The sequence below is a fragment of the Physeter macrocephalus genome, chromosome 2, assembly GCF_002837175.3.
Source record: "Physeter macrocephalus isolate SW-GA chromosome 2, ASM283717v5, whole genome shotgun sequence".
NCBI lineage: Eukaryota > Metazoa > Chordata > Mammalia > Artiodactyla > Physeteridae > Physeter > Physeter macrocephalus.
The window spans coordinates 4,595,910-4,623,855 of NC_041215.1; the positions used below are offsets into that span (position 1 = coordinate 4,595,910).

The 27,946-nt window shown below is 49.1% G+C and overlaps 1 protein-coding gene and 1 long non-coding RNA gene across 9 annotated transcripts in view; one reads left to right on the forward strand and one right to left on the reverse strand.

Annotated features, from left to right (window-relative positions):
• Positions 1–431: 431 nt before the first annotated feature.
• STC2 (stanniocalcin 2) lies at positions 432–16,608 on the reverse strand. 2 transcript variants are annotated; one of them, XM_007114177.4, is made up of 4 exons: positions 16,170–16,608; positions 13,974–14,116; positions 9,307–9,518; positions 432–3,993 (listed from the first exon to the last, which is right to left on the reverse strand). In XM_007114177.4, the coding sequence occupies exons 1-4, from the start codon at positions 16,318–16,320 to the stop codon at positions 3,591–3,593; spliced, it is 909 nt and encodes a 302-aa protein (XP_007114239.2). In that variant the 5' UTR covers positions 16,321–16,608; the 3' UTR covers positions 432–3,590. The 2 variants fall into 2 exon arrangements, with proteins under 2 accessions (XP_007114239.2, XP_028353386.1); XM_028497585.2 differs by lacking the exons at positions 13,974–14,116; positions 16,170–16,608 and adding exons at positions 5,315–5,386; positions 12,389–12,806 and having other exon boundaries at positions 432–4,029.
• The window catches only part of LOC102989202 (uncharacterized), an 89,586-nt gene continuing 76,682 nt past the window's right edge, over positions 15,043–27,946 (forward strand). For 6 of the 7 annotated variants that reach the window (XR_002890647.2, XR_008615756.1, XR_008615757.1 and 3 more), the window contains exon 1: positions 17,830–17,957. This is a non-coding gene — a long non-coding RNA (uncharacterized lncRNA). Of the gene's footprint in view, positions 15,620–17,829; positions 17,958–27,946 lie in introns of those variants that run through there. The other variant, XR_008615760.1, reaches the window with a different exon arrangement.

Below are 27,946 nucleotides of genomic sequence, written 5' to 3' on the forward strand. Positions count from 1 at the left end.
ATTATGGTTTTACACAGGATACTGCATATAGATCCTTGTGCTACACAGTAGGACCTTGTTGTTGTCTTTTTTTTTTTTTTTTTGGCTGCAACATGCAGCTTGCAGGATCTTGCCCTGAACCTGGGCCACCATAGTGAAAGCCCGGAATCCTAACCCCTAGGCCACCAGGGAAGTCCCAGGACCTTGTTTTTTATCCATCCTATATATAATAGTTTGCATCTGCTAATCTCAAACTCCCAATCCTTCCCTCCCCCAACCCCCTCCCCCTTGGCAACGACAAGTCTGCTCTCTATGTCTATGAGTCTGTTTCTCTTTTGTAGATATCTGAACATCCAGCATTTAAAATGGACTCAAACCCCACTTGCTCACAGCCATCTCCCTTGGCCCATCCAAAGCCCCTTCAGACAATAACACTACTCAAGGGGAAGTCAATTATTTAAAACCTTTATTAATGCTTGGAGAAAGATAATGCAATGTGACAATGTACAGGTCCTGCTGCCTAAATCCATAACAGAAACAGATATTATGACTTAGCAAGCTCACGTGGTACCAATGCTGAGATCGGATGAGGGTTGTTCTTCCTTAGGAAATGGGCCCTGGAAGCATTGTTTTCCCATGTTGTTCTAACCAGGACTTTTCCTTGGTTCGAGTTGAAATTTCTCTCCGTGTGTGTGTGTGTGTGTGTGTGTGTGTGTGTGTGTGTGTGTGTGTGTGTGTGTGAAAGTATGACTATAGCTCTGGGCTGGCATTTTCTATTTTAGTTTTGAGTGTTAGCATTTCACTCTACTCAGACCTCTCACTTCAGAATAACAGGGCTATTTATTGATACAAAGGAGAGGTGTTTGGATCATCTTGTTAAGATGCAAGGCTCAAAATAAACATCATATCTTTATTTGGAATCCACATCCTTCCTCAAAGGAAGGCTCAAGAGCAAATTTGTATGAAGTACGAAGCCCCAAGTTGAGGGCCTATTTTTAAGGATGACTTTGCTTACATTTTAGATTGTACAAATGCCTCTGTCCATGCTTACAGGAATTTGGATTTTCCTCAGTTTTGAGATAAAGAATCTCAGCAATAAATACTATTGTAGGCTTCAAAACATTAGGAACCAGAATGCAAGGATTTCTACCTGACTTTTGAGAAGAAACAAAACAGTGGCATGAAAAATATACAACAGAGAACAGCGAGGGGGTTCAAATCAACATAGTAAGCAATTTTATGCCTTCGGGGAAAACACTGAGATAATAAATACAAATGACAAATATTTACAATAGAAGCAACACATGGGACGTCAGGAGCGAACACGTAAAACAGTTACACTGAGGAAAACATAAAAGTGATGCCTTTCACCCATCCAGCCCAGGAGCCGGCGAACAAATGAACAGCTGACCCAGCAACGCGAGAGAATGTTATTGCTTCAGCTTTTGAGTGATGTAAGGAAAACAGACCACGTGCTGCGTGGCTTGAGACACGTTCTCTAGGCATAAGCAGTGAGGGCATCCACTGCTTATGTTCGTGGCTCGAACATAAACTGAACACGGTTTATGTTCGGTTGCCATGGCAGAGCCTGACACACCGGTCCTCCTCCCTCCGAGGGCAGAGACGGATTAAGTGCACCATCTCCTCCTCTTTCTGCAGCTCTAGCTCTCTCTAGGTGCTTCTCCCAGCCTTTTGTCCCCCTCCCCCGACACCCAAATGGTTTCTTTCCAACATGGATCATGAAAGATTGGGGAAATGACGCTCCGGCACCATGTCCTGGCAGCAATGAGATTGGATTTGGGTTATATAAACACTAGCTGTGCTTTGGGTAAGGGCATTCTGTGGAACAAATCATTTTCAAGTAGATAAATTTAGCTTCTTTATCTCTGGCCTCAGGTTGCTTTCAGGGAAAGCTATGAGCTGATGTAAATGGAGGATGCATACTTTTTTGCCCAGTCACTAGAACAGCAGTCAGCAAACTCAGGCCCAACTGCCAAGTCCAGTTGGGTCCCTGTTAAATAAAATATTAATGGCGTGGAGCCAAGCCTATTTGGTATGTGCTGTCTACATATGCCTGCTTTCAGGCGACAAAGGCTTAGTTGAGTAGCTGCAACAGAAACCATACAACCCGCCCAACCGAAAGTAGTGTATTCCCTATCTGGACCTTTATAGAGAAGGTTTGCCGACCCCTGCTCTAGAAGGACCTGGCCCAGCACATCCATCCGCTCCTTGCAATACTGGGCTCCTGTCTGAGTACTGGCTGCAAGAAAGGATAAGCTTTAATTTGTAGCCTGTTGGGAAAGAGAAGTAAAGGCCTGTCTCTGAAACCTCTTCAGTAACCACAAGACATCCACTGCTGACGATTTCTGTTCTAATCTTCTCCCTGTATCTTTACTTCTGTCTCTCCTCTCTGCCTTTCTTTTGTTTACTCTGACTCCTTTTCTTATTGCTAAATTTTCAATCTGGATCTGGGAAATCTCGTCCCTCAGCGATTTTCAGCAGTCTCCTCCATTTATGCAAAAGGTCGGCATTCCTTGGTGAAAATTACTGAGTAGTCCTTCTGTGTTCCCGTTTTCCATCCTCCAGCACGGAGAGGCCAGCTTTCCAACTTGGCCTCATGGAATCCAGGGTACGGTGCTTTATCTATCTTGGCTGACGGTCAAGGTGAGATACCGAAATGCAAAAGGAAATCTGTCAAATGCACTCCTCCTGTGTGCATTTTCCTCCAGGTGTGGCTTTGCCCTAAGTGGCAATGAGCCCACGTCAGGCAGTCAGATGTACGGCTACACTGCTCTTTGATTCCTTTTAAAATAGCACTAAAAACAATTCAGCCCCCAAAGATGGGTTGTTTTTTGTTTTCCCTTGAGCTGGTTTTAATGACCCAGTTGCTTTGTTTGAAAGCTATTTATTTAGATGACAGATATGGAGATGTAACTGGGTAAATAAAAAAAAAGTGAAATCGAGACTTGAAGCAGTGGTTAAAATACAAACACACAGGGGCCACTCCCTCGGACAGGGTGCCCCAGACAGAACAATGGCTCAGAAATTACACTTAGAACCCTCACCCGCCCCTTCCCAAGTTGCTCCAAACCTCAAGGTCCCATGCAAGAAACTGGATTTGGTTTGGCACCAAGCACCCACACGGCCCCTGCTTCCTCTCCACCCTTCTCCTGATTCCCAGGGAGATTTTCACACCCACTCCTGCACCGGAATCCAGCTGCACCAGAAGCTGCGGTCTGGGCCTCGATCCAGCCCCGGGGGTCACTCCCGCCCCTCTCCCCATCGCCTCCCACAGCAGAGGGAACCGCAGGCTGCCGCCCAGGGGCTCCGCGGATGGAAAGAAGGCAAAGTTGCAATGAGGACGCCGGGTGGCTCCCTCCCTTCGGGATGTGCAGGTGCGGGACCCAGCGGGCACAACCGAGCCCTCGCTGCTGCCCAGGGAGTCTCCGCTTCACCTGTTCATGCCGCTAACATACACCTCCATCAAGTCCGCAATCCCCATCAAATCCTGCGTGTGACATCCCCCCTCTTTAATGGCAAATGTTTTGGAATGTCCAGAGAGAAGAAAATGGACGGCGTGGAGGAAAGATTTCCCGGCCGGGCCTTTCGTTTCACCTCCGGATATCAGAATACTCAGACTGTTCATCCTCCCATTCGCTGCTTCCAGAAGTTCCCTGGGCCCCGTGGCCGGCCGCTCTGCCCCGGGTGTGGGCGTTTGCGTGGCTCTTGCTACCTCGCTCGCCCTTGGCACCCCGGCGGGTCTCCTGACTGCTGGGCTCCGAGAGGTGGTGACCTGCTTCGCCGTGGTGGCCCCTGGAGACCTTGACCCTGTGGCCCTGGAGCTGGCGCTCGGGAGGCGCCGTGGGAGGCCTCTGGATGGCCGAGGTGCAGAAACTCAAGATGGAGCACAGACTTCCCCAGTTCTGCTCACATTGAGCCTGGACGCTGTGCGTGATGGCCTCCTTTACCTCCTCCCCACAGGTCAGCAGCAGGTTCACCAGGTCCACGTAGGGTCTGGAGATTGAGAGAGAGACCCAGGATGCAGTACACCTGCAGAGGGCAGGACCGATATACCAGGGGAGAGGGACGTGACCAACGCTCGGCTTGGGTTTGGTTTGGTGGAAGATCTTTCTGGAACTACTTGAAGCCTTTACCCATATTCTTTGGAGTACTGGTCTCAACCAACATTGACTGGGTGGCCATTACGTACTGGGCTCCATGCCAGGCATTGGAGAGAATTGGAGGCTGGGGAGAGAGCCTACCACAAGAAAAAGGGCCAGTGAGGGACTTCCCTGGTGGTCCTGTGGTTAGGAAGCCGCGCTTCCACTGCAGGGGGCCGGGTTCGATCCCTGGCTGGGGAACTAAGATCCCGCATGCCATGCACAAATAAAAGGGCCCGTGACAATTCACAGGTGCATATGCTAGAAGTCTAGGAAGAATCTCTGGGGAGGGGGGGCAAGAACGCCAGCTGTGTGAATAAGAGGGCAGCGGAGCTCCGGGTCTGTTTAGGGTGTGCTAACTGGGAGGATTTTAGCGGGAGTGGAGATGGGTCTTGGAGCCAGTGGAATACTTAGGCAAATGGTGAAGGGCCTTAAATACTAAACTGAGGAGTCTTTATGGCAGGGAAGCGAGGTTGGCTGGCTTTGCACTGGGTGTCCTTCTCCTAGGTGAGCTTTGTACGTGAGGCTCCCAAGAAACCATCTTACCCATGGTCTGTGTTTGCCCCTGGTTTGGGCTCATGGTGATAAAGGGTGTTTTGGGAAGTTTCTGGGTGCACTCTCCTCTGTATCTGGAGGAGTCCGGAACAGGCAGAGAAGGGTTGGGGGGATGTGAATTCCCACAGAGCTCTTCCCCTCCTTGGTAGCAGAGGCCGAGGTTGGGGAGTGGCTGTCTAAGCACCTCTATGCTTCCAATCTGGGCTTCCCCACAACGGGAGATGAGGGAGGGGAGAGCTGGCTGAGAGGGGTCTACGTGCTTGGGACGAGAGCCAGCTGTCTGTGAAATAAGCACGCTGGGATCCCAAGGGGAGGGCCAGTTGCTCAGGCCATCCCAGCTTCCCCGGGTTGTTCTTTAGGAAAGTGCTTGATGACCACGTCATGCAAACCTTCCTCCTGCGGGTGGGAGGTGTGTGCAGAAAACTGGAGCAGTGTGCCTGCTTCTTATATTTTGGGGCCCATCTGGCAAAAGGTACCCGCCCCCCCACCCCCGGCAATGGGCTCTCCTGGCCCACTCACTGAGCCTTTCTTACATCTCACTGGCCTTTTAAGATCCCCAAGGTGGGAGAGGGGTATGGAGTGTTCCATGTGGCTAACCAGCTTTCTTAAGCAGTCCTCACAGGCAGAATTTCTGGATATCTCTGATCACGAACATTGAAGCTCTGGGCCATCCCTTTGGGCAGGAAATCACTCTGGAATGTGAGATCATTTGTAAGAAGAAGAACAAGAATCTTTTTCCTCTGTGAGCCTGGACCACCTGGGGGGCTGCATTATAGCCCATTTAATCTTTTCTCTGCAAGTTGACAGTTGTCGCCAAGCAGCAAGAGCAGATTGTGTTTTGAGACTTGTGAAGTAGTTTACTGCCATTTTTATGAATTAGTCCTCAAGTTGTAATTGAGTGAACTGTCCTCATTTCATCGATATAAAAACGGAGACGAGGTGGGGGAAAAAGTTGCTTTGGAAGCTTCTGGGCTGGGAAGGCCTGGGACTGGGCTGAGAGTGGAGAGGAGGACTGTTCTGGCTGATAGAGATCAAGCTGCCTTTTAAGGCCTACTTGATGCCTTCAGAGTCAGAGAGTCTGGGCACGGCTGACGGGCAGGGTGCTGAAACTCTGCAAGGCAGGCCCCTAACCGTAACAAGGACGGTGATGACCCAAGTCGGCTTGAGTTACGAGACACGAGGGCATGGGACAACACAAGGGAAATGCGCCCTGCAGGTCTGTTTCCTTCCATCTTTTGAAAACTAGCAACTGACTGCCTCAGGGAGGTCAGGGTCACCGAGTATATCTGCCAGAGCAGCATCAGGATTTTAGCACCTGACCCTACCTGCCACCCCCTGGGGCTAGATGGGCAAATCGAGGAGGCTGAGCATCTGTCCTTTTGAGATGCTCTTCTTCACGTTTCTTCCCCCAGGGTAAGGGGAGGGCCCTCTTGGGAATGCACAGACTGCCTCTTGGCCTCCTTCGCCAGGGCGTCCTGCCCACCAGATGAGCTCTCCGAATCCCGAGGCGGTCCCGGAAGGCTGGACTAGCCCACGCTCTCTTCTGCCCTCAGCGCTGTCGGCTGAGGAGAAAGCTGTGAACTGTGGGGAGGGCTGTGTGTTCATCTAAGCTTGTTTCGAGCTGGCATGGTGCCTTCTCCGGCTGCTAGCTCAGCCCGTGTCTAATGACAAAGCCCAGCTCTCTCCACTGGGCGTCAGCAAGGCTAAAAGATTTTTTAAAATACTTGGAGCGGGACGTGCCTGGAGGCTGCCAGCACTCAGTGACAGGGTGTGTGGTGGCCAAACGGTTGATATGGAGGAAGTGGGATGGGAAGGGGTGAGGGGAGCAGAGGGGAGTGGAGAGTTTGAAGGAAGTCCCTTTAACTGAACGTGTTTTGGGGTGGAGGAAGGTCAGGTTGAGGTTCTGGAGTGACTGTGATTTCCTCCTCTCTAGAGGGAAGAGCAAATTCAGTTTTCATTTTCTTATCTGTGGCCAATGTCCCACATTCTTAAATGGTCTTCTTGATATTTGGGGACTGATGGGATCTTTTGTGCCCAAATCAGTTAAGATAGTTAAAAAACAAAAGCCTCAGTTCAGCTTGACGTGCTAGCTGACGCAGTGTGTAGTCGTGGCTTCAGAAGGGAAGGCAGTGGGGATTTGTGGGGAGCTAGAGGTGCCGGCTTAGCAGGAGCCAAGATGACTTGTATGCAGCCACACTGAGAATTTAAGAAAATGGCCCAGGTTTGCTTTCGGGATGGACCACCAGCATTTCCAGAGCAGGCCCGGGTGGGGGCTATGTGTTGGCTCTAAATGATGTAAGGAGTCCTTTGGAAGTAAGGGTCCCGTGGCCCCATGGACCATGTTTCCATAGAGGAGATGTCAGAAAGCCACAGTACTTTACCTCTTCTTAAATTCAAGGTGGGGAGGGTGGCGAAAAACCTCAAAACCTTCAGTTTCCCCACAGAAGACGTTTCTCCGGAAAGACAAAGTCTTCTTGGCTCCAAGAACGTACCATAGAATTAAAAACTAGTGCCCCGTCATCCATTCTTGAGGCCAACAAACTATCTCTAAAGGATGACAGTGGGCTGAGGACAAGTGAACTTCATGAGTTTCTCAGCCATGGGGTGTCTGCCTCTTGCAGGGGCACCTTGAAGGAGGGAAATTTCACAGCGCTCTGCTGGTGTAATGGGGCTGTTTCTGAGAAAAGGGAAAAATCCTGCCACATTTGGGGACCACTGAGCCTTTAGCTGGTCTAGAGGGGGAGAACGCAGCCTAGGTTACAAGGAGGTTTGAGGTCTGTTCCTGACAACTGGCTTCAGAATCACCAATTCCCAAGTTGAAAAGTAGGAATTGAACCTCAGAGTAAGAAAGACCTTTAACCTCTTAGCTTCACTTTCTTCCTCTGTTATATGGGGACAGTGTTCTCTGGCTTGTAGCACTGTTGGGAAAGATAAATGAGATAATCCAGGTAAAGTCTCTGGCCAAAGGGCCTGGCCCACTCAGAAAATGATAGTTATTGTTATTGCTATTGTTGTTGATGTTATTGTTGCTTTGTTTTTCTATAGGGATTTGGAAGAATAGAAAATATTTTATCAGGCATTACTGTAACTCAAGGAAAAGCCACATCGGTTTGCTCTTGGCAACAGCTGCTGGCAGAGATTCATGGTGAATCTTATAATTCTAACACTGCACCAAGGGGTGCTGCAAGATACCTAGAGCCTCATAATCAAGTGGAAAGTGACAGGTGATGGTTGCTGTCCTCTGTGATCTAAGTGGTGTATGTGGGGGTGGGGAGTGGCCTGTTTAGCGACATAGCTGGGGGAGGCCATGGCACAAACTAAGAAGCAAGAGTTCATAAAATTGTACTGATTTGGCTCAATGAGTCACTGTGTAAAGACGAACAGTGCTATGACTTGTACCGGGCTGCTTAGCTAGTAGCTTGCTTTCTGCCCTAAGTCCCTAAGGAAGGCGCCATTGTAACCTTCAGGGGCTACTGTGTTAGAAGCAACTATGTACCCACATGCTTTACTACTCTGCAAAATTTAGGATCCTATAGGGATGTTTTTTTTTTTTTTTTTTTTTTTTGTGGTACGCGGGCCTCCCTCTGCCGCGGCCTCTCCCGTTGCGGAGCACAGGCTCCGGACGCGCAGGCCCAGCGGCCACGGCTCACGGGCCCAGCCGCTCCGCGGCACGTGGGATCCTCCCAGACCGGGGCGCGAACCCGGTTCCCCTGCATCGGCAGGCGGACGCGCAACCACTGCGCCACCAGGGAAGCCCCGAGGGATGTTTTTTAAGGAAGGAGATGTCCTGGGTTTACGATCGAATTGCAAGTCTTTCAATAAGTACGTTCCTATTTCCTCACTTTGGCATAAAGGTGTTTAGCTGATTAAAGTTTTTGTCATTTGTTTTGCATTTTCTCTGGGAGGGCGTTAATGTTAGAGAAGGTGAATTGCACCTTCTAAAGGAAAGGAGAGCTTATGGAGGCAGGAAAAAAAGCTATTGGTATGTAAGAGTGTAAGTCCTGGAGCCCGACCGCCTGGCTCCTTATCCTGGCTTTGCCTTTCACTGTCTGTGCGACCTCTACCGCAGTGAATCTCAGTTTTCTCATCTGTAAAATGGAGATGAGAATGGTAGCCAGCTCACGGCGCTGTCATGTGGATCAAGTGAAAAATTCATATGAAGCCCTTAGCACAATACCTGGCACTTAGTACATGCTCAGTATATATTATCAGCTCTCGGCCGTCTGCCGGGGCACCTGCATGGCTATTTGGAAAACTCAGCACTGTTGGGATCTTGGCTGAGGGGAAGACGAAAGCTATTTCCGAATTCTACACATCTCATGCTTGGTGAAAAGATTTCCTGTGGCTACTGCTTAGGATTTCGAAACCGATGGTGGAAATTTCTTTTGCTTTTCCCGAAGGCCAGCTGGAAGGGGACTCCCAGGGAGTCAGTGCGCAGCTTTCTGAGGTAAACCACAACCTTCCCAGTTTGACAGGAGAGTTCAGCCTCTACAAGGCAGCCCCTCAAACCGAGGAAGACTCTCCTCCAGCCCCAGCAGGCCTCCCCTTCCTCTATCCTAGTTGCACCTTTCCCTTCCCCCCAACACCCCTGCCCCCAGAGGGCAGCACTCACTCGTGCAGCAGTAAGTCCTTGAAGTGGATCATCTCCACCATCACCCGGGTGTTCTCCTGGGCCGCAGAGCACAGGTCGTGCTTGAGGTAGCATTCCCGCTGTAACTGGAACACCATCTCCTTGATGGCCGGGCACTTCCGGCTTATGCAGCCGAATCTGTGCCGCAGAGCGTGGGCCTTACACTTCAAGGCATCTTTGATGAAGGACTTGCCCTGAGAGCAGAGGGGACAGCGGAGGGAGAGGGGGACGGAAGAGACCAGTCCTTGTTACACACTTCGAATTTTTTACCCTTTTTGGGCTTACAAGGGATTTTTCTGGCAACTGAACTCCAAGGCCCTGCCGCACACGGACGCCCTTGCAGGTGACAGGCTGAGGCTACATCAGGAGGTCCGTCCAGGGTGATGTGATACCCCCGCATTCGGCCCCGAAGGATGTTACTCGGGAGACAAACGCTTCGGCCTCCTTCCTCCTGACCTGCTCTGCTAGCCTTCCTGGTCCTGGGCCTCCCATATGGCCCTCCATCCTCAAGGCGGCCCACTGTTGGCCGTTTGGTGGCAACGCTTCCGGAACACAAAGGGGAATTTGGCCAGGCATAAATCCAGAACTCCATGGTGGTGCCCAGCAAGAGTTTTTCTCAAGTAGAAAGTGCCTGCTTGTCCAAATCTCACATCTTTCCTTGTTCCTTCTAGTGATGTCAAGATCGGGTGCTAGCTGGGCCTCCCTTCTCTGTCTCAGTGCCTCCTGCCACCCCCAACCCATACTCTCTCTTGTCTCCTCCTAGCCTTTAAGGAGGAGCATTCTTTTCCTTTTTGAAAGCAATTCGACTCCTTTAAACTGTTAGGGTTATTGCCTCTAAAAGGCCCGCCTGGCACACTGCCTGGCAGCATCTGGAGCCTGAACTGCCCAACTGACAGCCCCTCCCCCATGCTCCCGGCCTCTGAGTGGCGAAGGCAGCCAGGCATACATCTGGCCTACAGTTCTCTTTCCTGGCAACCCCATTAGATTGCTCTTATCCTAGAAAGGAGACAGCTGTTCGGGGTGTGGAGGCGAGCCCGGGCCGGCAGCTCCCTTATCAACCTCTCGGGGCAGAGAGGCACTGTGGGATACCTACCCAGGGATCCCCGCACCCCGCTTACTAGAGAAACAAGCTGTCGTTGGAGAGGTCACCCCCTGTTTTTAGACAGGCCCGGGCGTACCGGAGTTGAGAAAGTAAATGGGTTTAGGTTGGAAGTGGGAAGCCAGCCAGCATGGTTATTTCAGTTCTCTCCTTTAGAAGCAGTTGAAATGTCTACAGATAGTGTCTGATCACTGAAAAACCACCTCCCCGTAACCCCCTTTCCTCTGACTCTCCAGTGGGAGCCAAATAGGATGGAGGGTAGGGTGTGCCTACCCTATTAAGTAGTTATGGGCTCAGATCTGACTTGAAAGGGATGCTTCTAACTTGAGAACATACTGCTGTTGGTTGAGGACAAAAAGGAAGATTAATTTATGCGAGGGCTGCAGTAATATGTTCTTGGTATTCTTCCCTGACATCCTGTGGGATTGCCCTGAAATACACATCTTTCCTCCGGATTTCCTATTACGTTTCCTAATTCCAGTTAATCCAGAAGGGATGCTTTATTAGGGAGTCTCAAGGAGTTCAAACGTTCTACTCCTCTTTCCTTCCCCGGTTTCTGTTTCCCCTGCTGCCACCCCACATCCTCTGTAGGGGAGGCTGCCAGCCCTGTCGCATTGCTCTCTGGTTCCCAGGCGTTGCTTTGTCAGGCTCTCTACAGGATGTCAGTACACGGTGACTGGTGACGTTCATAAGTCCCACCTAAACTGTTGGCCTCATCCAAACACTGTCATGGCTCTCCAATGAAATGGGAGAGGAAGTCTGTAACAACTACAGGGTACTTCACAGTGTATATATGGGCTGGGGAGGACATGAAGGAGATGAGCCTAATGCTCCACTCCATCTGAAATGTGTCTGGATCGTGGGCACTGGAGCCATAAAGTTGCTTGTTGGGTTCATTTCCTGCCCACACAGCAACTGGGCTTTACCCTGGGGACCCTGGGATAACTGAAGTGGGTCAGGCCCTGACTATATTTATTATATAGAGCAGGACTCATTCAGGGTTCCGACTTTTCAGGTTGGGAATGGAGGATCTGCTACCTAGGAGGGAGAAAAGTCTGCTCTTCTGGAGGCCCTGATTTATCCATGCTACCTTGCCCACATGTCCTCTAAATCTATTTATTTATTTATTTTTGGCTGTGTTGGGTCTCTGTTGCTGCGCGTGGGCTTTCTCTAGTTGCGGCGAGCGGGGGCTACTCTTTGATGCGGTGTGTGGGCGTCTCATTGCGGTGGCTTCTCTTGTTGTGGAGCACGGGCTCTAGGCGCGCGGGCTTCAGTAGTTGTGGCACACAGGCTCAGTAGTTGTGGCTCGCGGGCTCTAGAGCCCAGGCTCAGTAGCTGTGGCGCACAGGCTTAGTTGCTCCGCGGCATGTGGGATCTTCCCGGACCAGGGATTGAACCCGTGTCCCCTGCATTGGCAGGTGGATTCTTAACCACTGCGCCACCAGGGAAGTCCCCCACATGCCCTCTAGGAGATGATGAATTTCTACAAATTTTGTGTCTCTTTTATTCTTGAAAATAGCTTTCGGCATGGTCAGTTGGAGTCCCTGCCCTTCCCCCCCTCAACCTACTGGTCCTAAATGTGATGGGCCTTGCAGACTGGGTTCTGGGTAGCCAGACATCCTTAGGTGTCCCTTAGAAGGTGTTTATTATGTATTACGACTTTTGTCTTCTCTGCTAAGAATCCTCAGATAAGTGTTCAACTTGGTCTCCATTCCACTCTGTGTGTGGAGACACAGTTGAAGAGTGGAGAAGGATGTAGCCTACATGACAGGTCCAGAGAGCTGAACTCCAGGAGTGGAGTGAGGAGTCACTGGCATCCTGTTGCACACCTAGAAGGCCTCTGGCAAGTGCTCAAACCCACCATGACGATCAGCTAAGGAAACCTGCTGACAAGTCTTTCCAATGAACATTTCGATCACGCTACGCCAACACAAAACATTCTTGGTGCTCAATATGGTTTTTTACCTGGGCATCAAATTTTCCAGCGTTGTGCAGAAAAGTCATGCAAATTCCATGTAAGCCCCGTATCTCACAAGAGTTGTTCTCGAAACATTCAAACACGCCACACCCCACATCGCCAGCGTTGACCAAGCAGTGCTGGATTTCCGCTAAAATGAGAATTACATACAATCATATACAAAATTCTCAGCCATGCTGGGGAGTGCAGAGAGGCGGGTTGAAATAAAAGTAAGGACTAAAAGAAAATTTAAGAAAAAAAGTGAGAAGTGACTATTTCAGGATCTAAACAACCAGGGAAAGAAAATTTCATCACTTAATCTACTTATGAAAATGTATTTGTAAATATTTGTAAAAAATTAGCCAAACCTACATTGCGAAAGTCACAATCAGAAGTTAGGTCTGAACACTCCATTTTTCATCCTTCTCATCTTATTAAAGTATTTGTGGGAATACTTAGTTTGAAAGCATAAGATATTTCAGCTTTCTAAACCCACAGACAAAAATAAAATTTCAACCGATTAGCTTGCTCTTTCCCTTCTGTACTTCATCAATGAAATACCCTTCTCTACTTGGATGAAGCTGCTGCTATTAAATCAAGGCCATTTCCTTCCTGACCCCCAAATGAAAGCGTCCAAAAAGCAGTTTCAATTCAGCTTTATGATTCAACATCTAAAAATCAAAACAAAATTCCTATTAAGGCAGCGCCTCCAAACCATCCGCATTAAAAATACCAGGCTTCTATTTATTTATTTATTTTTGGCTGTGTTGGGTCTCTGTTGCTGCGCGTGGGCTTTCTCTAGTTGCGGCGAGCGGGGGCTACTCTTTGATGCGGTGTGTGGGCGTCTCATTGCGGTGGCTTCTCTTGTTGTGGAGCACGGGCTCTAGGCGCGCGGGCTTCAGTAGTTGTGGCACACAGGCTCAGTAGTTGTGGCTCGCGGGCTCTAGAGCCCAGGCTCAGTAGCTGTGGCGCACAGGCTTAGTTGCTCCGCGGCATGTGGGATCTTCCCGGACCAGGGATTGAACCCGTGTCCCCTGCATTGGCAGGTGGATTCTTAACCACTGCGCCACCAGGGAAGTCCCCCACATGCCCTCTAGGAGATGATGAATTTCTACAAATTTTGTGTCTCTTTTATTCTTGAAAATAGCTTTCGGCATGGTCAGTTGGAGTCCCTGCCCTTCCCCCCCTCAACCTACTGGTCCTAAATGTGATGGGCCTTGCAGACTGGGTTCTGGGTAGCCAGACATCCTTAGGTGTCCCTTAGAAGGTGTTTATTATGTATTACGACTTTTGTCTTCTCTGCTAAGAATCCTCAGATAAGTGTTCAACTTGGTCTCCATTCCACTCTGTGTGTGGAGACACAGTTGAAGAGTGGAGAAGGATGTAGCCTACATGACAGGTCCAGAGAGCTGAACTCCAGGAGTGGAGTGAGGAGTCACTGGCATCCTGTTGCACACCTAGAAGGCCTCTGGCAAGTGCTCAAACCCACCATGACGATCAGCTAAGGAAACCTGCTGACAAGTCTTTCCAATGAACATTTCGATCACGCTACGCCAACACAAAACATTCTTGGTGCTCAATATGGTTTTTTACCTGGGCATCAAATTTTCCAGCGTTGTGCAGAAAAGTCATGCAAATTCCATGTAAGCCCCGTATCTCACAAGAGTTGTTCTCGAAACATTCAAACACGCCACACCCCACATCGCCAGCGTTGACCAAGCAGTGCTGGATTTCCGCTAAAATGAGAATTACATACAATCATATACAAAATTCTCAGCCATGCTGGGGAGTGCAGAGAGGCGGGTTGAAATAAAAGTAAGGACTAAAAGAAAATTTAAGAAAAAAAGTGAGAAGTGACTATTTCAGGATCTAAACAACCAGGGAAAGAAAATTTCATCACTTAATCTACTTATGAAAATGTATTTGTAAATATTTGTAAAAAATTAGCCAAACCTACATTGCGAAAGTCACAATCAGAAGTTAGGTCTGAACACTCCATTTTTCATCCTTCTCATCTTATTAAAGTATTTGTGGGAATACTTAGTTTGAAAGCATAAGATATTTCAGCTTTCTAAACCCACAGACAAAAATAAAATTTCAACCGATTAGCTTGCTCTTTCCCTTCTGTACTTCATCAATGAAATACCCTTCTCTACTTGGATGAAGCTGCTGCTATTAAATCAAGGCCATTTCCTTCCTGACCCCCAAATGAAAGCGTCCAAAAAGCAGTTTCAATTCAGCTTTATGATTCAACATCTAAAAATCAAAACAAAATTCCTATTAAGGCAGCGCCTCCAAACCATCCGCATTAAAAATACCAGGCTAGGGAAGCTGCGGTTTGCAAGCAAGCTCAGGAATAGAGTCAGATGGGGGCTAGTCTGCAGAAACGCAACCTTCGCAGTGAGAGGCTCCTTTTAAACAGAGATCCGGGTGAGATGTCGCTTCATCCCCTAGAATTCCCGCGACCCGGCAGTTTGCTGCCCTCCTTCGCAGAATGTGGCCCTAATTCGTCTCTGTGAAAGGACAGGCTGAGAGGGAGTTAACTGTCAGGCTGCCGCGCGCAAAGCCTGTCTTCCTTCCCTCCCCCTACCCAATTCCTTGACTTAAACCAACCACAAAATTACATCAGAAAAGTGTATTTTGGAAGAAGGGCGGGGTCGGAGGAGATAATCCACATTCAGATTAAGTCTGCGGAGAGAATGAGGGGCGTGTATTTATCGAGGGTCACCAACTAGCGAAAATCACGTTCGATCCTCAGGGAAAGCTCTGGGACTTTCCCTGAGAAGAGGGTGGGCGAGGGTCCTAGGATGAGCGGGGCGCGGGCCGCGGGTGCTGGCACCCGCCTATGGAGGTGGGAGACTCCCGGATGACCCCACGCGCGGCCCCGGCGCGCCGGCCAGGAGCGCGCAGGGCCGCGATTCACTCGCTCCGGGCGTCGCTAATGGGCACTCGTGCATTCCTGCTCGTGCGGTGAGCGCACGCACGCCGCCCCCGGGTTCGCAGGCCCCCTAAATAAAGGGAGGGCCGTGAAGAGCGAAGGAGCTGTAGGCAGATTTTCTTCCTCTCCAGGAGGCTGGGAAAAGGGCCAGCCCCGAGCCCTGCACGCCGGGCTGTGCTCGGCAGCTTGTGGGTGAGCGGAGAGCCGGTCCGAGCAGCTGCGGCGCACGGTTCGGGCCGTGTCACCATTTCTTCCCTTGCTGACCTGCCCTGGAGCGGGGGACGGCGGCAGCACCGCAGAGGTACGCTTTTGCGCCACCCGCCCCTACCCCTTCCGAAAGGAATGCCCCCTAAGGGGAAAGTTCAAAATGCAATTTGTCTCGCCCACAAAGTTCTCGGATGTCGGGCATCTTTTGAGGAAGGGGAGAAGCGGTCCTGCCGGCTGGGAAGAGAAGTTCTCCGGGTTCAGGGCGCAGCCCCGCTCCGGGGACCCTCAGTGCCTCCCGCAAGCCGGTCAGGATGGAGCAGGGAGCTTTGAACCGGACCGGGGACTCCGGAGCCGGCACTGGCCGTGTCAGGCGCTGCTTCACTTACCCTCGACCCAGGGAGGACAGCAACAAGTCCTGCCCCAGTCATTTCATCACCCTGCCAGCACGTGCGGATTCCGGGCGCGCGGAGCCCGGCGCGGACCTCGCTTTGCCTCGCGCTTTCCTTTGCACGTCCTACGCCACCCCAAGAGTTTGCGCGACCCAGGGTGGGCACCCATTTCCGGGCGAAGCGCCCGGGGCGCTCTGCGTGGTTGCCGGGTGTCTTCTCCCAGCAGCTCCCCGCCGCTGGGGCGCACGCACTTACCTGTGTTCTGCAAGGACAGACGGCCTTTCTGCTGGGATCCCCTGTCTTGGGGACCTTCGGGCGGATTGGTGGCGTCGGTCCCTCGCGTCGGGTCGAAGGTAGCCAACACCAAAGCCAGGGTCACGAACTGGCGCAGCCGCTCGGCACACATGGTTCTTGGTGTAAACCTCCCGCCCGGAGACCTGGATTCTTTGTGCTCCCCTCCTCCTCTTCCTCCTCCTTCGCCGCTTCCCCTCCTCCTCCCACTCTTCCTCCTCGCTCGCCTTTTCCCTCCTTGCGGCCGCGGCTCGGATAGAGGTTACCCAGCGCCCTCCCGTAGCTCTCTGGAGAGCATGTGACCAGGCCGTTAGCGGCGCCGCGAGTGCCCGGCAATGGCAGGGATGGTGCCTCAAATATCCCTGGAAGCTCTGGTGTCACTTGAATGAAGGAGTCGAGCAGGTGTTGTCCCGGCGGCTGGACCAATCCGAGACCCCCGCCCGTTTGACAACACGGTCGGGAGGCGTGGCCTGCGCCCAACTACTACGGGAGGAAGCCGAGCGCCGCTGGGAGCGCCTGACAAAGTTGCAGACCTGGCGGCGGCCACGCGTTTGCGTGCGTGTGTGAGCGTGTGAGAGCGCGGCCGGAGATGCATGCGCGTGTGCGGGTGCTCGAGGGCAATGGCCGAACGGACTTAAAAAAATAAAAGCGAATTTCAGCTCCGGTTGCAGCTAAAGAAGGGCGAGAGGGGACAGTTTGCGCTGGGACAGCGTCCGCCCGGGCTCCTGACTCGCATCACACCCGCATCGGGCTGGGAAAGTTTCCTCTTTCTGCCTGTTGGAATTCACTTGAGATTCCCAGCCCCGAGGGTTGGAGAAGTTTCCTGGATACAGTGATGCTGGGGCCAAACTGGGCACATATGGGAATTCCTGGCGTTGTGACGCTTTGCATTAAAGAAAAAAAATCCCTCAAACTATTTAAGATAGGAGCGGAGCACTAGATATAGGACTTAGCCTGAGCGACTGCCCCATCTTCCTCTTTTCGCCCCTCTTTGGTGGGCATTGAACTATTTAAGATAGGAGCGGAGCACTAGATATAGGACTTAGCCTGAGCGACTGCCCCATCTTCCTCTTTTCGCCCCTCTTTGGTGGGCATTGGTGCCAGATGCTCGCCCCTCCCTCAGTCCAGACGGATTCCGGGCTGGGCTGCAGGGATCCAGGTGACTGACTGGACCTGCATCATTTCCAGGCGCGGGGCTGGGAGGCCCAGGCAGCCCTGAGTCAGCCCGCCGAGGAGTATCGCGTGCCCCAGAGGCTGGAGCTTGAAAGGCAACTTTACGCGTCTCCAAACATACTCTTCCATTTTCCCAAAGCGCTACTCGCCACCCCATTCTGGTTCCCTTTACTCTTCATTCATCGGATGGAATAGGTCAAAAAATTCTCCCCAAACCCTAAAAACAAAACCCGAGGAAATTCTCTCCGTCCCTTTTCCTTGTTCGAGCTCCCTCCCCAAGCACGGGCCGGGGCTAGATTGCCCCCGACCGCTTTCTCCCCCGGCCTGCGGAAGCAGGGAGAAAGTTGGGCGCCGCTCGGAGCGCCTCTTCCCCCGCTGTGTGTGTACGTGTGCACGCTCACGTCTCCCCGGCGCCTGGGCTGGGGACAGGAACTGCTCCGGGCACCGTCAGTCCGACGGCGCTGCTCTGGGGGCTTGCAGGGCTGGGGGAGGGCGGGGACGCGAGCGCCGCGCCACTCACCCCGGGTTGACGCGCCCTCGCCCCTCCCCCGCCGTCTCCATCCTCCTCCTGGAGAACAGGTGAGCCCGGGTACCAGCTCCCACCCCCCGCACCGGCCCCGGCCCCGGCCCCGCTCTGCTCCCTGCCCTCTGCGGTAATTCGCCGGGGAGGTTTCATCACCCACTGCCCGTGGCGACGCGGCCCTGGGTCTCCGCGGCGGGGCGCACTGCGAGCCTCGTTGGGGCAGCCATGTGACACGGTTGGGGGAGGGGGTGCGGAGACGCTGGGGCCGGGTCATCCTCCGGCCGCCGTTCGGCTTCCAAAGCTCCCTTCCCAGGGTTCCGGATGCACGAGGGAGTTAGGAAGGGGGGTGGGGGCAGGGTGGGCGCCTCTGGCCGCGGCTGTCCAGCGCATCCAGTGGCCTTGTGGTGGGAGGAGTGAAAGGAGGGGGTGGGGAAGGCGCCTTCGGGTGGGCTCTCCCCGGGGTTGCAGCGCCTGGGACCTGCTGTCCACCATCCCCACCCGATTTCAGAGCCCAAGGAAATGGTCACTTTGAAGGTCTGAGTCTGCAGCAGCGGCAAGAAACTGACCGCTCATGCCCATGATTCCAATAACAATTACTTCTTTCAGTCTCAGAGCTTTGGGGGAAGGAGGTGGGGTACAAGTACATTAGAATAGGTGCTTCGCATTTCCCACTCTGCTTTTGTTTGCGTAGTTAACTTCCTTTATTAGTTTATGAAACACCGTCTCCTGTAGATCCTGAAAAGACAAAACATAACAAAAAAACGGCAGCAGTCTGGCCTCCCACGAACTCCATAAGCCTCTGAATTTCCTGGGTAAGCTTTCTTTCCTTGGAGAGCCTTTTTTGTAGGTGAGAACATGAGCAATATTGGCATTAAAAAGGGCATCTGGTCTCTTGGTTCTCTGAGCCACAGAAATAGGAGAGGTCCAGGGGGTGGGAGCAAGCCGACCTTTGTGGGATGCAGACTCTCTGAGTCTTCTCGGCCACCTGGAGCAGGGGCCAGGCAAATGGAGGTCTCCGGGCTCCCGCCTCCCAGAGCTGGGGCATGGCCTTTTGCCACCATGAGGCCCTGGGGCTGCCCTCAGAGGACCTGCATAATGGAAAAATTCATCTTGGGGCTTTTTGTCCAGTCTCACAGGGGACATTCTTGTCTCCTACCTGAGCCACCTGTCCCGTTAGAACTAAAAGGAAAGTGGTTAGCTGTATTTGAGGTATTGCAAGTTACAGGTACCAGTTCTTAAAAGTTTTATCTTCAGGCCACTTGGCCAGGGCCAAACATCCAGAGAAGAATGCCCATCCCAGTGCATCCCATCAGGGCTGAGAAAATTCTGCAGATTCAGGAGGCAGTTTCCTGGGATTACCAGTCTAGGCCACAGGCCTGGGGTGGAAGTGGGGAGGGCAGCTCAGGCTGGTGACTGTGTTGTGATCTCCCCTCGTTCCTTCTTCTAGCTCTGTAACTCAGGCCTGGTTTGGCAGACTGCGGCTGGTGACAGTAGGGAGTGGGGAAGGGGCAGTAATAATGATAGTAATTATTTTATTATTATAAAGGAAGCATGAATTGAGAATAGATACTGGGCCATGCATTGTGCTTGCAGCTTTGGTGTCTCTCTAGGTGGGAATTGAGACTTGGGAGATGCAAGGACAGTCCAGCTGGTATCGCCCTGAGGCTCGGCAGGGAGTCTTGGCTGGATGGACCCTCCTTCTCAGTTTAAGACCCAGCTGGCAGTGGAAAGGATGAGGCAGGCTCACCCCGTGACATCCTGGGGCTTCTGTGGTTAATGCGTGGAACCCAAGTTTTCCTCTCTAACTCCACCAGTTAAATCCAAACAATAAGTAGGTTAATTCAGGTTAGACTTTGAAAGGGGAGAGGATACTGACAAGTAGAAAAGGAACAGAGGGTATCACAGGAGAGAGGGCCAGCAGGGGTAAATGAATGGAGGAGATGTGGTGCGTTTTGTATCGGGAATAGGGGTTGCCCAGTTTGGTATTCAAGTGGAAGATAAAGCTGGCAAGGGCATCTGGGGCCTTGTTGTGGGGCCTTTGTGACAAATCTGTGCTCACCAGAGGTCTTGTTTTCACATCCTGATGGCATTTAAGGATGAAACTCCAGGACGCTCTTAGACTAGATTCTCTTTTGGAGTTAGGAAAAGGTCAGGGGCCCAGTGCTGATACTGTGAAGGAGGATATGGATGAGAGGAATGGGAAGTAATTAGTTGGACTCTTGATGTGGGTTGCTATGCCTAGAAAGGTGTTCTTGGAGGATGGGAAGGTATGAGCAGGTGGGGCCTTGGAGGATGGGAAGTTGTTGGATGATGAGGCAATATCGCATAGGTTGATACTTGGTGTCTGGTCCAGGCTTTCTGGAGTTCCAAAGCCAGAGTGGAAAACGTGGCTTCCTCGTGGAGAGCTCTTCCTCCTGCAAGCCACGCCCCCTTGGGGCCGACTGTCTGGGCTGATGGCACCACCTTATGGTTAGAGAGGGAACTGTCTGACCAAATAGTGGACTCTCCTCCTCTCTCTCTTCCTGGCTCAAGGGCCTAGGGCACTAACACTGGGTCTTCCACCTTCTCCTCAATTTCCTTAGCAAATCAGTTAATACCGATTTAGGCAATCTCCCCCTTGCAACGACGTGCTTTAATCGCCCCATCAAGAAAATCTCTTTCAAACTTTTTGCTTTTCCTCCTCCATCCTTTGCTATGACCCCCAAATCTACCCTCATCATGGCTCCTTTGTGTCATGCCTCTATGAGGGAAAATGAGAAAAAGGTATCCAAGTGAAACTGGACAGACAAAATAACAATAGAATGCTGCTATAAGGCTCCAAAATTCTTATAAGTAGAGGTCTCTCCCTAAAAAGTCTCTGTCTTTCCCTTTATCTCCTTTCATTAAACCAGTTGTTTCATTAAGTAGAATTCAGGAGAAAGGAGACTATATCTTCCATATATGAGTTTGTTTATTGGTACTACAACAAAATTGCTCTCTACTAATTTTCACCGTAAAAGTCCAAGACCTCAACAACATTATGAGTTAAGAGGGCTTTTGTGGGGCTGGTCTGGAAACCTCACCATCATTTATAATATTGTTGATTTAAGGAGAAAATATTCCGAGTTCCCGAAACAACCAACTTCCAAAGGTTTGGAATACACCACTTTCGTGAATTGGACATTTCCTCTATGTTGTAGATTAACAGTCAAACCATAGACATGGACTGACTGGAAACACAAAAGATGAAAAAGAATTTTTAAAAACCCCAAGAGAATAGGACCACTGTCTCCTCACAATAAATCCATTTACTGGAAAGAATGTGAAACAGTAAACTTCGGTGTCTGATTGTGGTCTGAGTTTTGTTAATGCCTTGCTCTGAAGCCTGCAGAGTACTCCAGAAGCCGTCTCTGTTTTCCTCGGGTCATGATTTTTGCTTCCTCACTGTGTGTGGAGACAGTCTCTAGGAGAAAACGTCCCAGGCCAGGAGCAGCCTGATCTCCATGGGGAGTGCTGGTGGAGCCCAGAGGTGAGCATCCATGGTCTTGGAATACTCTGGAGCTTTCTCTCTGACTGGGTTTGGTCCGAGAACTATGGGTAAAGGAAGAGTCTTTTTGTGGGGCAGTTTACCAGGGAGTCAGATTTTGAAAATTTTCACGAAACGACCAAATCTATTAATGTGATTTAACCATCAGTATACCCTCCGGGTCCATGGGACCCAATTTTAGTTTTTGAGTTTTTTTTTTTTCTGAGCAGTTCTAACTATTTGTAAAGTTTGATATATCATGACTTTGGTTCTTTTGAAAGGAAATTTTTCAAAGATCAAAGAGAACATTTACTTTTTAACAAGAACAGAATAAAACTCATTCTATCTTGAATGTACCATATGGGACCATTGGAGCCATTTATAAATCTAAGACTTCACGGGATCTTAGTGAACTGATTTTTCTTATATCTTGAAATGTTTTCCTTTTTATCATCCTAGGAATTATTTCATCATTACCCATCAATTATTGCCAATTATGCTAAAAATACTAAAATAATAAGAAAATGGAAGAATGATGGAATCACCATCCAGAAGGTTGATGCAACAGTGAAATAAATCATCATGATTGCATCACCCTTCAGTTTTCTTATTACATTGCTTGGAGTATTACATCATCTTTCAAGAAGGTATAAAAGAGGATAGAGGACACCATCTTTTTTAAAAAATAAATTTATTTATTTTAATTTTTGGCTGTGTTGGGTCTTCGTCGCTGCACACGGGCTTTCTCTAGTTGTGGCGAGAAGGGGCTACTCTTCGTTGTGGTGCAGGGGCTTCTCATTGCGGTGGCTTCTCTTGTTGTGGAGCACAGGCTCTAGGTGCACGGGCTTCAGTAGTTGTGGCACGTGGGCTCAGTAGTTGTGGCCCACGGGCTTAGTTGCTCCGCGGCATGTGGGATCTTCCCGGACCAGGGCTCAAACCCGTGTTCCCTGCATTGGCAGGCGGGTTCTTAACCACTGCGCCACCAGGGAAGCCCCGAGGACATCATCTTTGTAGTTTTATTATCACTTTCATTGCATGCCATGGAGAATACAGAATTTTTCATTGCCTGCACAAAATGGTAAAGAGAAGAAAATTGACAAAGGAAAATGTTTTACAGTAGTTAGACAAATCAGAAGGGACAGCAGCGATGTTGACTCTGATGTTAACAGTAAAATTCACTCTGTAAGCAAAGTCTCAGACTCTGAGTTTTACCATACAACAATCTGGATCAATTTTCTCACACTCCAGAATCGATCAATAAACAATATATTTTTGAGGACAAAAAAAATGGTATTTTCATCCAGTTAGTCATTCAACAGGAATGATTTTATCACCCAATATTTTGCAACAAGAACCTGGACTATCCTGTTTTGCTCCGAGAAGGGGAGGCCAATCTTCTTGTACCTTTTGTGGTGTTTGTTTAGCAAAATTTCCCTGATACAGTTTGAAAGGGACAAATGATGAAGTCAGGTGTTTTCACAAAGGTGATCCAAAGAATATTCTTACTAGTGTTTATAAATGTAAGAATGAAAATGCTTTGCAATTATGGAGAAAAGAAGATGACCGTCTTCTCTTTAGGAAAATTACAACCCATCAAAGGTTTGAAAAGTACTAGTTTTATGATGCAAGTGCAAGAAGAACCAGAAATAACAATAAATTAGAACTTATTAGAGATTTACTTGAAATCTGGAATTAGTATTTGTGAGATGGATCTGCCCCTGGTTCATGTTTGACAGCTGATGAATAGTTAGTTGCATGTAGAGAATGTTGCTCATTTTGAGTTTATATACCTTCAAAGTCAGGAAAATAGGGAATGAAAATTTGCTATGTTTATTTTATTTATTTATTTTTGAAATATTTATTTATTTTGGCTGCGCCTGGCCTTAGTTGTGGCACGCAGGATCGTCTTTGCTGTGTGCGGGATCTTTGTTGTGGCGTGCGGGATCTAGGTCCCTGACCAGGGATCGAACCCGGGCCCCCTGCATTGAGACCGTGGAGTCTTAACCACTAGACCACCAGGGAAGTCCCTGCTATGTTTAAATTATTCAATTTTGTAATAAAAATTTAAAAACTGTCCCTTCATTATTATTTCTGTAAATTTCTCAGAAAAATAAAAAGGCTTCATTGGACCAAATGATGATGACAGCTTTTTTCCTGCTGTACTGGGGGCTGATATTACAGACGAGAATATTAAAACAAAAATCAAGGACTTCCCTGGTGGCGCAGTGGTTAAGAATCTGCCTGCTAATGCAGGGGACACAGGTTCAAGCCCTGTTCCGGGAAGATCCCACATGCCGTGGAGCAACTAAGCCTGCGAGCCACAGCTACTGAGCCCACGTGCTGCAACTACTGAAGCCCGCGCGCCTACAGCCTGTGCTCTGCAACAAGAGAAGCCACCGCAATGAGAAGCCTGAGCATCGCAATGAAGAGTAGCCCCCGCTCTCCACAACTAGAGAAAGCCCGTGTGCAGCAACGAAGACCCAACGCAGCCAAAAATAAATAAATTAAATAAATAAATTTAAAAAAAAATCAAGTAAACTCCTTCAGGCAAGCAGGAGCCAGTGTAGAAGGAGCCAGTGAAGAAGGAGGAGGAACCAGGAGCCAGTGAAGAAGCCGTTCCCACACCCCATCTTCCTTAAAACTCCCTGTTAAGGATTGATGACTGTTTTACAGCGGGGTGCTTTGAATGAGAGACATTGTCATATAACCTCTCTGTTTATTCTCCCCTTTAGTGGAACTCAGTACTTCTCAAAATTCAGTGGGGATAAGAATTATGTATAATAAAAACATGGATACTGTATTTTAGTGTGTGGTAGGCAGGATTTTTAATATTAATTTTGACCATTCAAGATTTTTACTTTGTTTGAAGACTTTAGAACCTACTTGTCTTAGTCTGCTGGGGCTGCTATCACAGAGTAGCATCGACTGGGTGGCTTAAATAACAAATATTTCTTTCTTTCTGTTTCTCTTGGCTGCACTGCGTGGCTTGCGAGGTCTTAGTTCCCTGACCAGGGATTGAACCCATGTCCTCGGCAGTGAAAGTGCGGAGTCCTAACCACTGGACCACCGGGGAATTCCCACAGATATTTCTTTTTCATAGTTCTGGAGGCTGGAAGCCTGAGATCAGGGTGCCAGCATGATTGGGTTCTTAGTGGAGGCCTGCTTCCTTGAATTATGCATAAAGAGAGTGAGAGAGGGGGAGAGAGAGATATTGAGAGAGAGAAAGAGAGAGAGAGAGAGAGAGAGAGAGAGAGAGATCCATCTCATATCTCCTCCTCTTTTTATGAGGATATTAATCCCATCATGAGGGTCCGACCCTCATAACCTATCTAACCCTACTAACTTCCCAAAGACCCCACCTCCAAATACCATCACATTGGACGTTAGGCTTTCAACATATGAATTTTGGGAGGACACAAACGTTCAGTCTATGCCACTAACCCACTCTGACATTCAGTCATTCAGTCAACTCTTGTGTGTGTCTGTGTGTTAGACCCCGTGTTGCATCCTGGACAGCAAGGAAGAGATAAACCCAGGCACTGCCCTTACAGCAGTACAAATTTAGAGAGGAAGAAATAATAATTTTTACAGCACTGTGTGGTTAGCATTTTGATGGAGATGAGGGCAGGGTACTCTGGGAACTAAGAGAATGTTTGCCCTCAACCACTGACCCCTCAATGGTTGACACCTCATGAAAGGTGTCAAAGATGAAAAATATTTAGTTTTTACGTTCGCTTAAAAAACAGGAACTGACGAATGGTTAAGAGAATGGTTAGGAGGCATTTAGAAGGTGGAAACAGGGAGAAAAAGCATCTCAGGCAGCTGGACCAACATGCACAGAGGTCCAGAGGAGTGAGCGAGAGCAGGCAGGATGGAGACCTGGCTGGTCTGGTGTGGCAGGGAAGGATGGTGTTTTGGAGGAGAGGACTCTTGGCTGAACGTTGACTGGGATTTGATCCCGAGGGCCTGGTGTGCCTGTCTTCATCTGCAAGTAACAGAAAACCGAATGCAGAAGTCTTAAACAATATAGGTAAGTGCGTTACTCCCCATTGCAGAAAGTCCTGAGGTTGTGGGGCTAGTGAGGGTGCAGAGATGGTTTGGAGGAGGAGACCTCCAGGGGGGAAACACGTTGAGAAGTCACGTGACAGATAGGAGATGCGAAGGTAGAGGCGATTTTTAGGAGCTTGTGGGGGACAAACTGGCAAGATAACCAACTTTTGCACTTGAGGGGTAGGTGGGGAAAATGATGGAAGTTTAAGCCTTTCTCTCTCTCTTTTTTTTTTTTTGGCCGCACCGCGTGGCATATGAGATCTTACATGTTCTCCAACCAGGGATACCCAACCAGGGATCGAACCCATGCCCCCTGCATTGCAAGCACAGACTCTTAACCACTGGACCGCCAGGGAAGTCCCTAAGCCTCTCTTTTACCAGTTCCCCCTTCACCTGCCCCGTGCTCCTCCACTTCTCTTCCATCTCCCACCCCCATCTCAGTCAGTGCTATCACTGCTTTTCTGGTTGCTCTAGCAAAAAAAAAACCAGGAGTCCTCTTTGCTATGAAAATGAGCTATTTTCTCCTTCCCTTCACACCTCTGTATGTAACTCATCACCAATTTGTGTTGTTTCTGACTCCAAAATACCTGTCGATTCTGTTTGCTTCTCTCCATTTCCACCATCCAAGCCTCAGTCATCTCTGTCTCGTCCTACCGTGGAGCTGACTATCTGCTCTCTTGCTTCCGCTTTCGCTCACCGACACTCTCCAATCCTAATTCTCTGCACTGTGGCCAGACTGATAAAAAAAAAACAACCAAACCAAGCAACCAACAAAAATAAACCCTCAACCCAATCCTGTCACTCCATCGCTTGACTCCAGAGGCCTCCTTAGAATCCAATCCACACTCCTGACCATGGACCCGGAAGTCCCTGTAAGATCTGGCCCTGCTGATTTTGCAGACCTCAGGGGAACCACTCCCTCAGTCATTCCCTTCCAGCACCTTTTTTCTATACTACAAATAAGCCAACCTCTTTCCTGCCTTAGGGCCTTCATGTAGGCTGTTCCTGCAAATCAGGGGCCTTGATCAGTTATTATCTTGTTTATTTATTTATTTTCATTGTTTGTTGTCTTACTGTTTCTCCCATCCAAAATGGATTATAAGGGCCCTGAAGGAGAGGATATTGTTTGGCAAATTCAATGTCCAATCCCTAGCACCCACTGCAGTCCCTAACTCACAGCAGATTAAGTGTGTGTGTGTGGTTATTGAATGATGAAATGCCTCCTGGTTCCATTAGCAGAACTGGGACTTCCAGAGAGGAAACCCCATTTGGGGGAAAGGTCATGGATGTAAAGAGTTAGTGGGCCACCCAGGTACGATATCCAATGTACAATTCAACAGCATCCTCCCCTTTCTTGTGGCATTTCATAGTTCAGCCAAGGCCCTGATTCCGTACTGCTTTATGCTGAAATTATTTCTAGGTTGAAAGTGCTTTCATATACACGGCTTTTTTAAACCTCTCTACAGCCTTGGGAGGGAGTAGAATTATTATTCCCATTGTATAGATGAAAACCTCAAGCTCAGAGATTCTTGTCCAAGGCACATACAGCTGGAAGTGGAAGGGTCAAGTCCAGATTTGAACTTGGGTATTCAGATTGCCAGATCGTTCTATTTTATTATTGTTCTGAAGTCAGAACCCACTTTGCCATCCCCGCCAGTGAATAATAAGTATTATAGATCATGTTGCAAAACACTTTCATTTTGATGATGAGCAAATTGAACTTAGCCTGATAGCCAGAGGAATCCAGTGCCCATGTATGTGCATATATATATATATATATATATATATATATAACACAAACAAATATATATATATACACACACACAAATATATATATACACACACACAAATATATATATACACACACACAAATATATATATATACACACACACAAATATATATATACACACACACAAATCTATATATACACACACACAAATCTATATATACACACACACAAATATATATATACACACACACAAATATATATATATACACACACACAAAAATATATATATATACACACACACACAAATATATATATACATACACATAAATATATATATATATAGTTTTTTCTCCTTAAGACCTTAAAACCTTGAGAGGCAGAAGAAGTAGGAAGAAGTAAAAGAGAGAAAAGTAAAAGAAAGTCCTCAGAAGAAAGAAATGCACAGGAGCTAAGGTAAGATTACAATCTAAAAGGAAGCCAAAGAATGTTTTTTAGACTCTTCTTGTTTCTTTTTTTAAGTTTTTTATCTTTTTTTAAAAAAAAATATTTATTTATTTTTGGCTGCATTGGGTCTTTGTTGCTGCACGCGGGCTTTCTCTAGTTGCAGTGAATGGGGGCTACTCTTCGTTGTGGTGCGCGGGCTTCTCATCGCAGTTGCTTCTCTTGTTGCGGAGCACGCGCTCTAGGCGCGCGGGCTTCAGCAGTTGTGGATTTATTTTTGGCTGCATTGGGTCTTTGTTGCTGCACGCGGGCTTTCTCT

What these genes read in the sequence shown, in the direction of transcription:
- STC2 (XM_007114177.4), bottom strand. Translation starts at nt 16,320, where the DNA reads ATGTGTGCCGAGCGGCTGCGCCAGTTCGTGACCCTGGCTTTGGTGTTG. An exon ending in TCTGTCCTTGCAGAACACAG is followed by an intron (nt 14,117 to 16,169) that starts GTAAGTGCGTGC and finishes TTCTCATTTTAG; the next exon opens with CGGAAATCCAGCACTGCTTG. An exon ending in CTGGAAAATTTGATGCCCAG is followed by an intron (nt 9,519 to 13,973) that starts GTAAAAAACCAT and finishes CTCTGCTCTCAG; the next exon opens with GGCAAGTCCTTCATCAAAGA.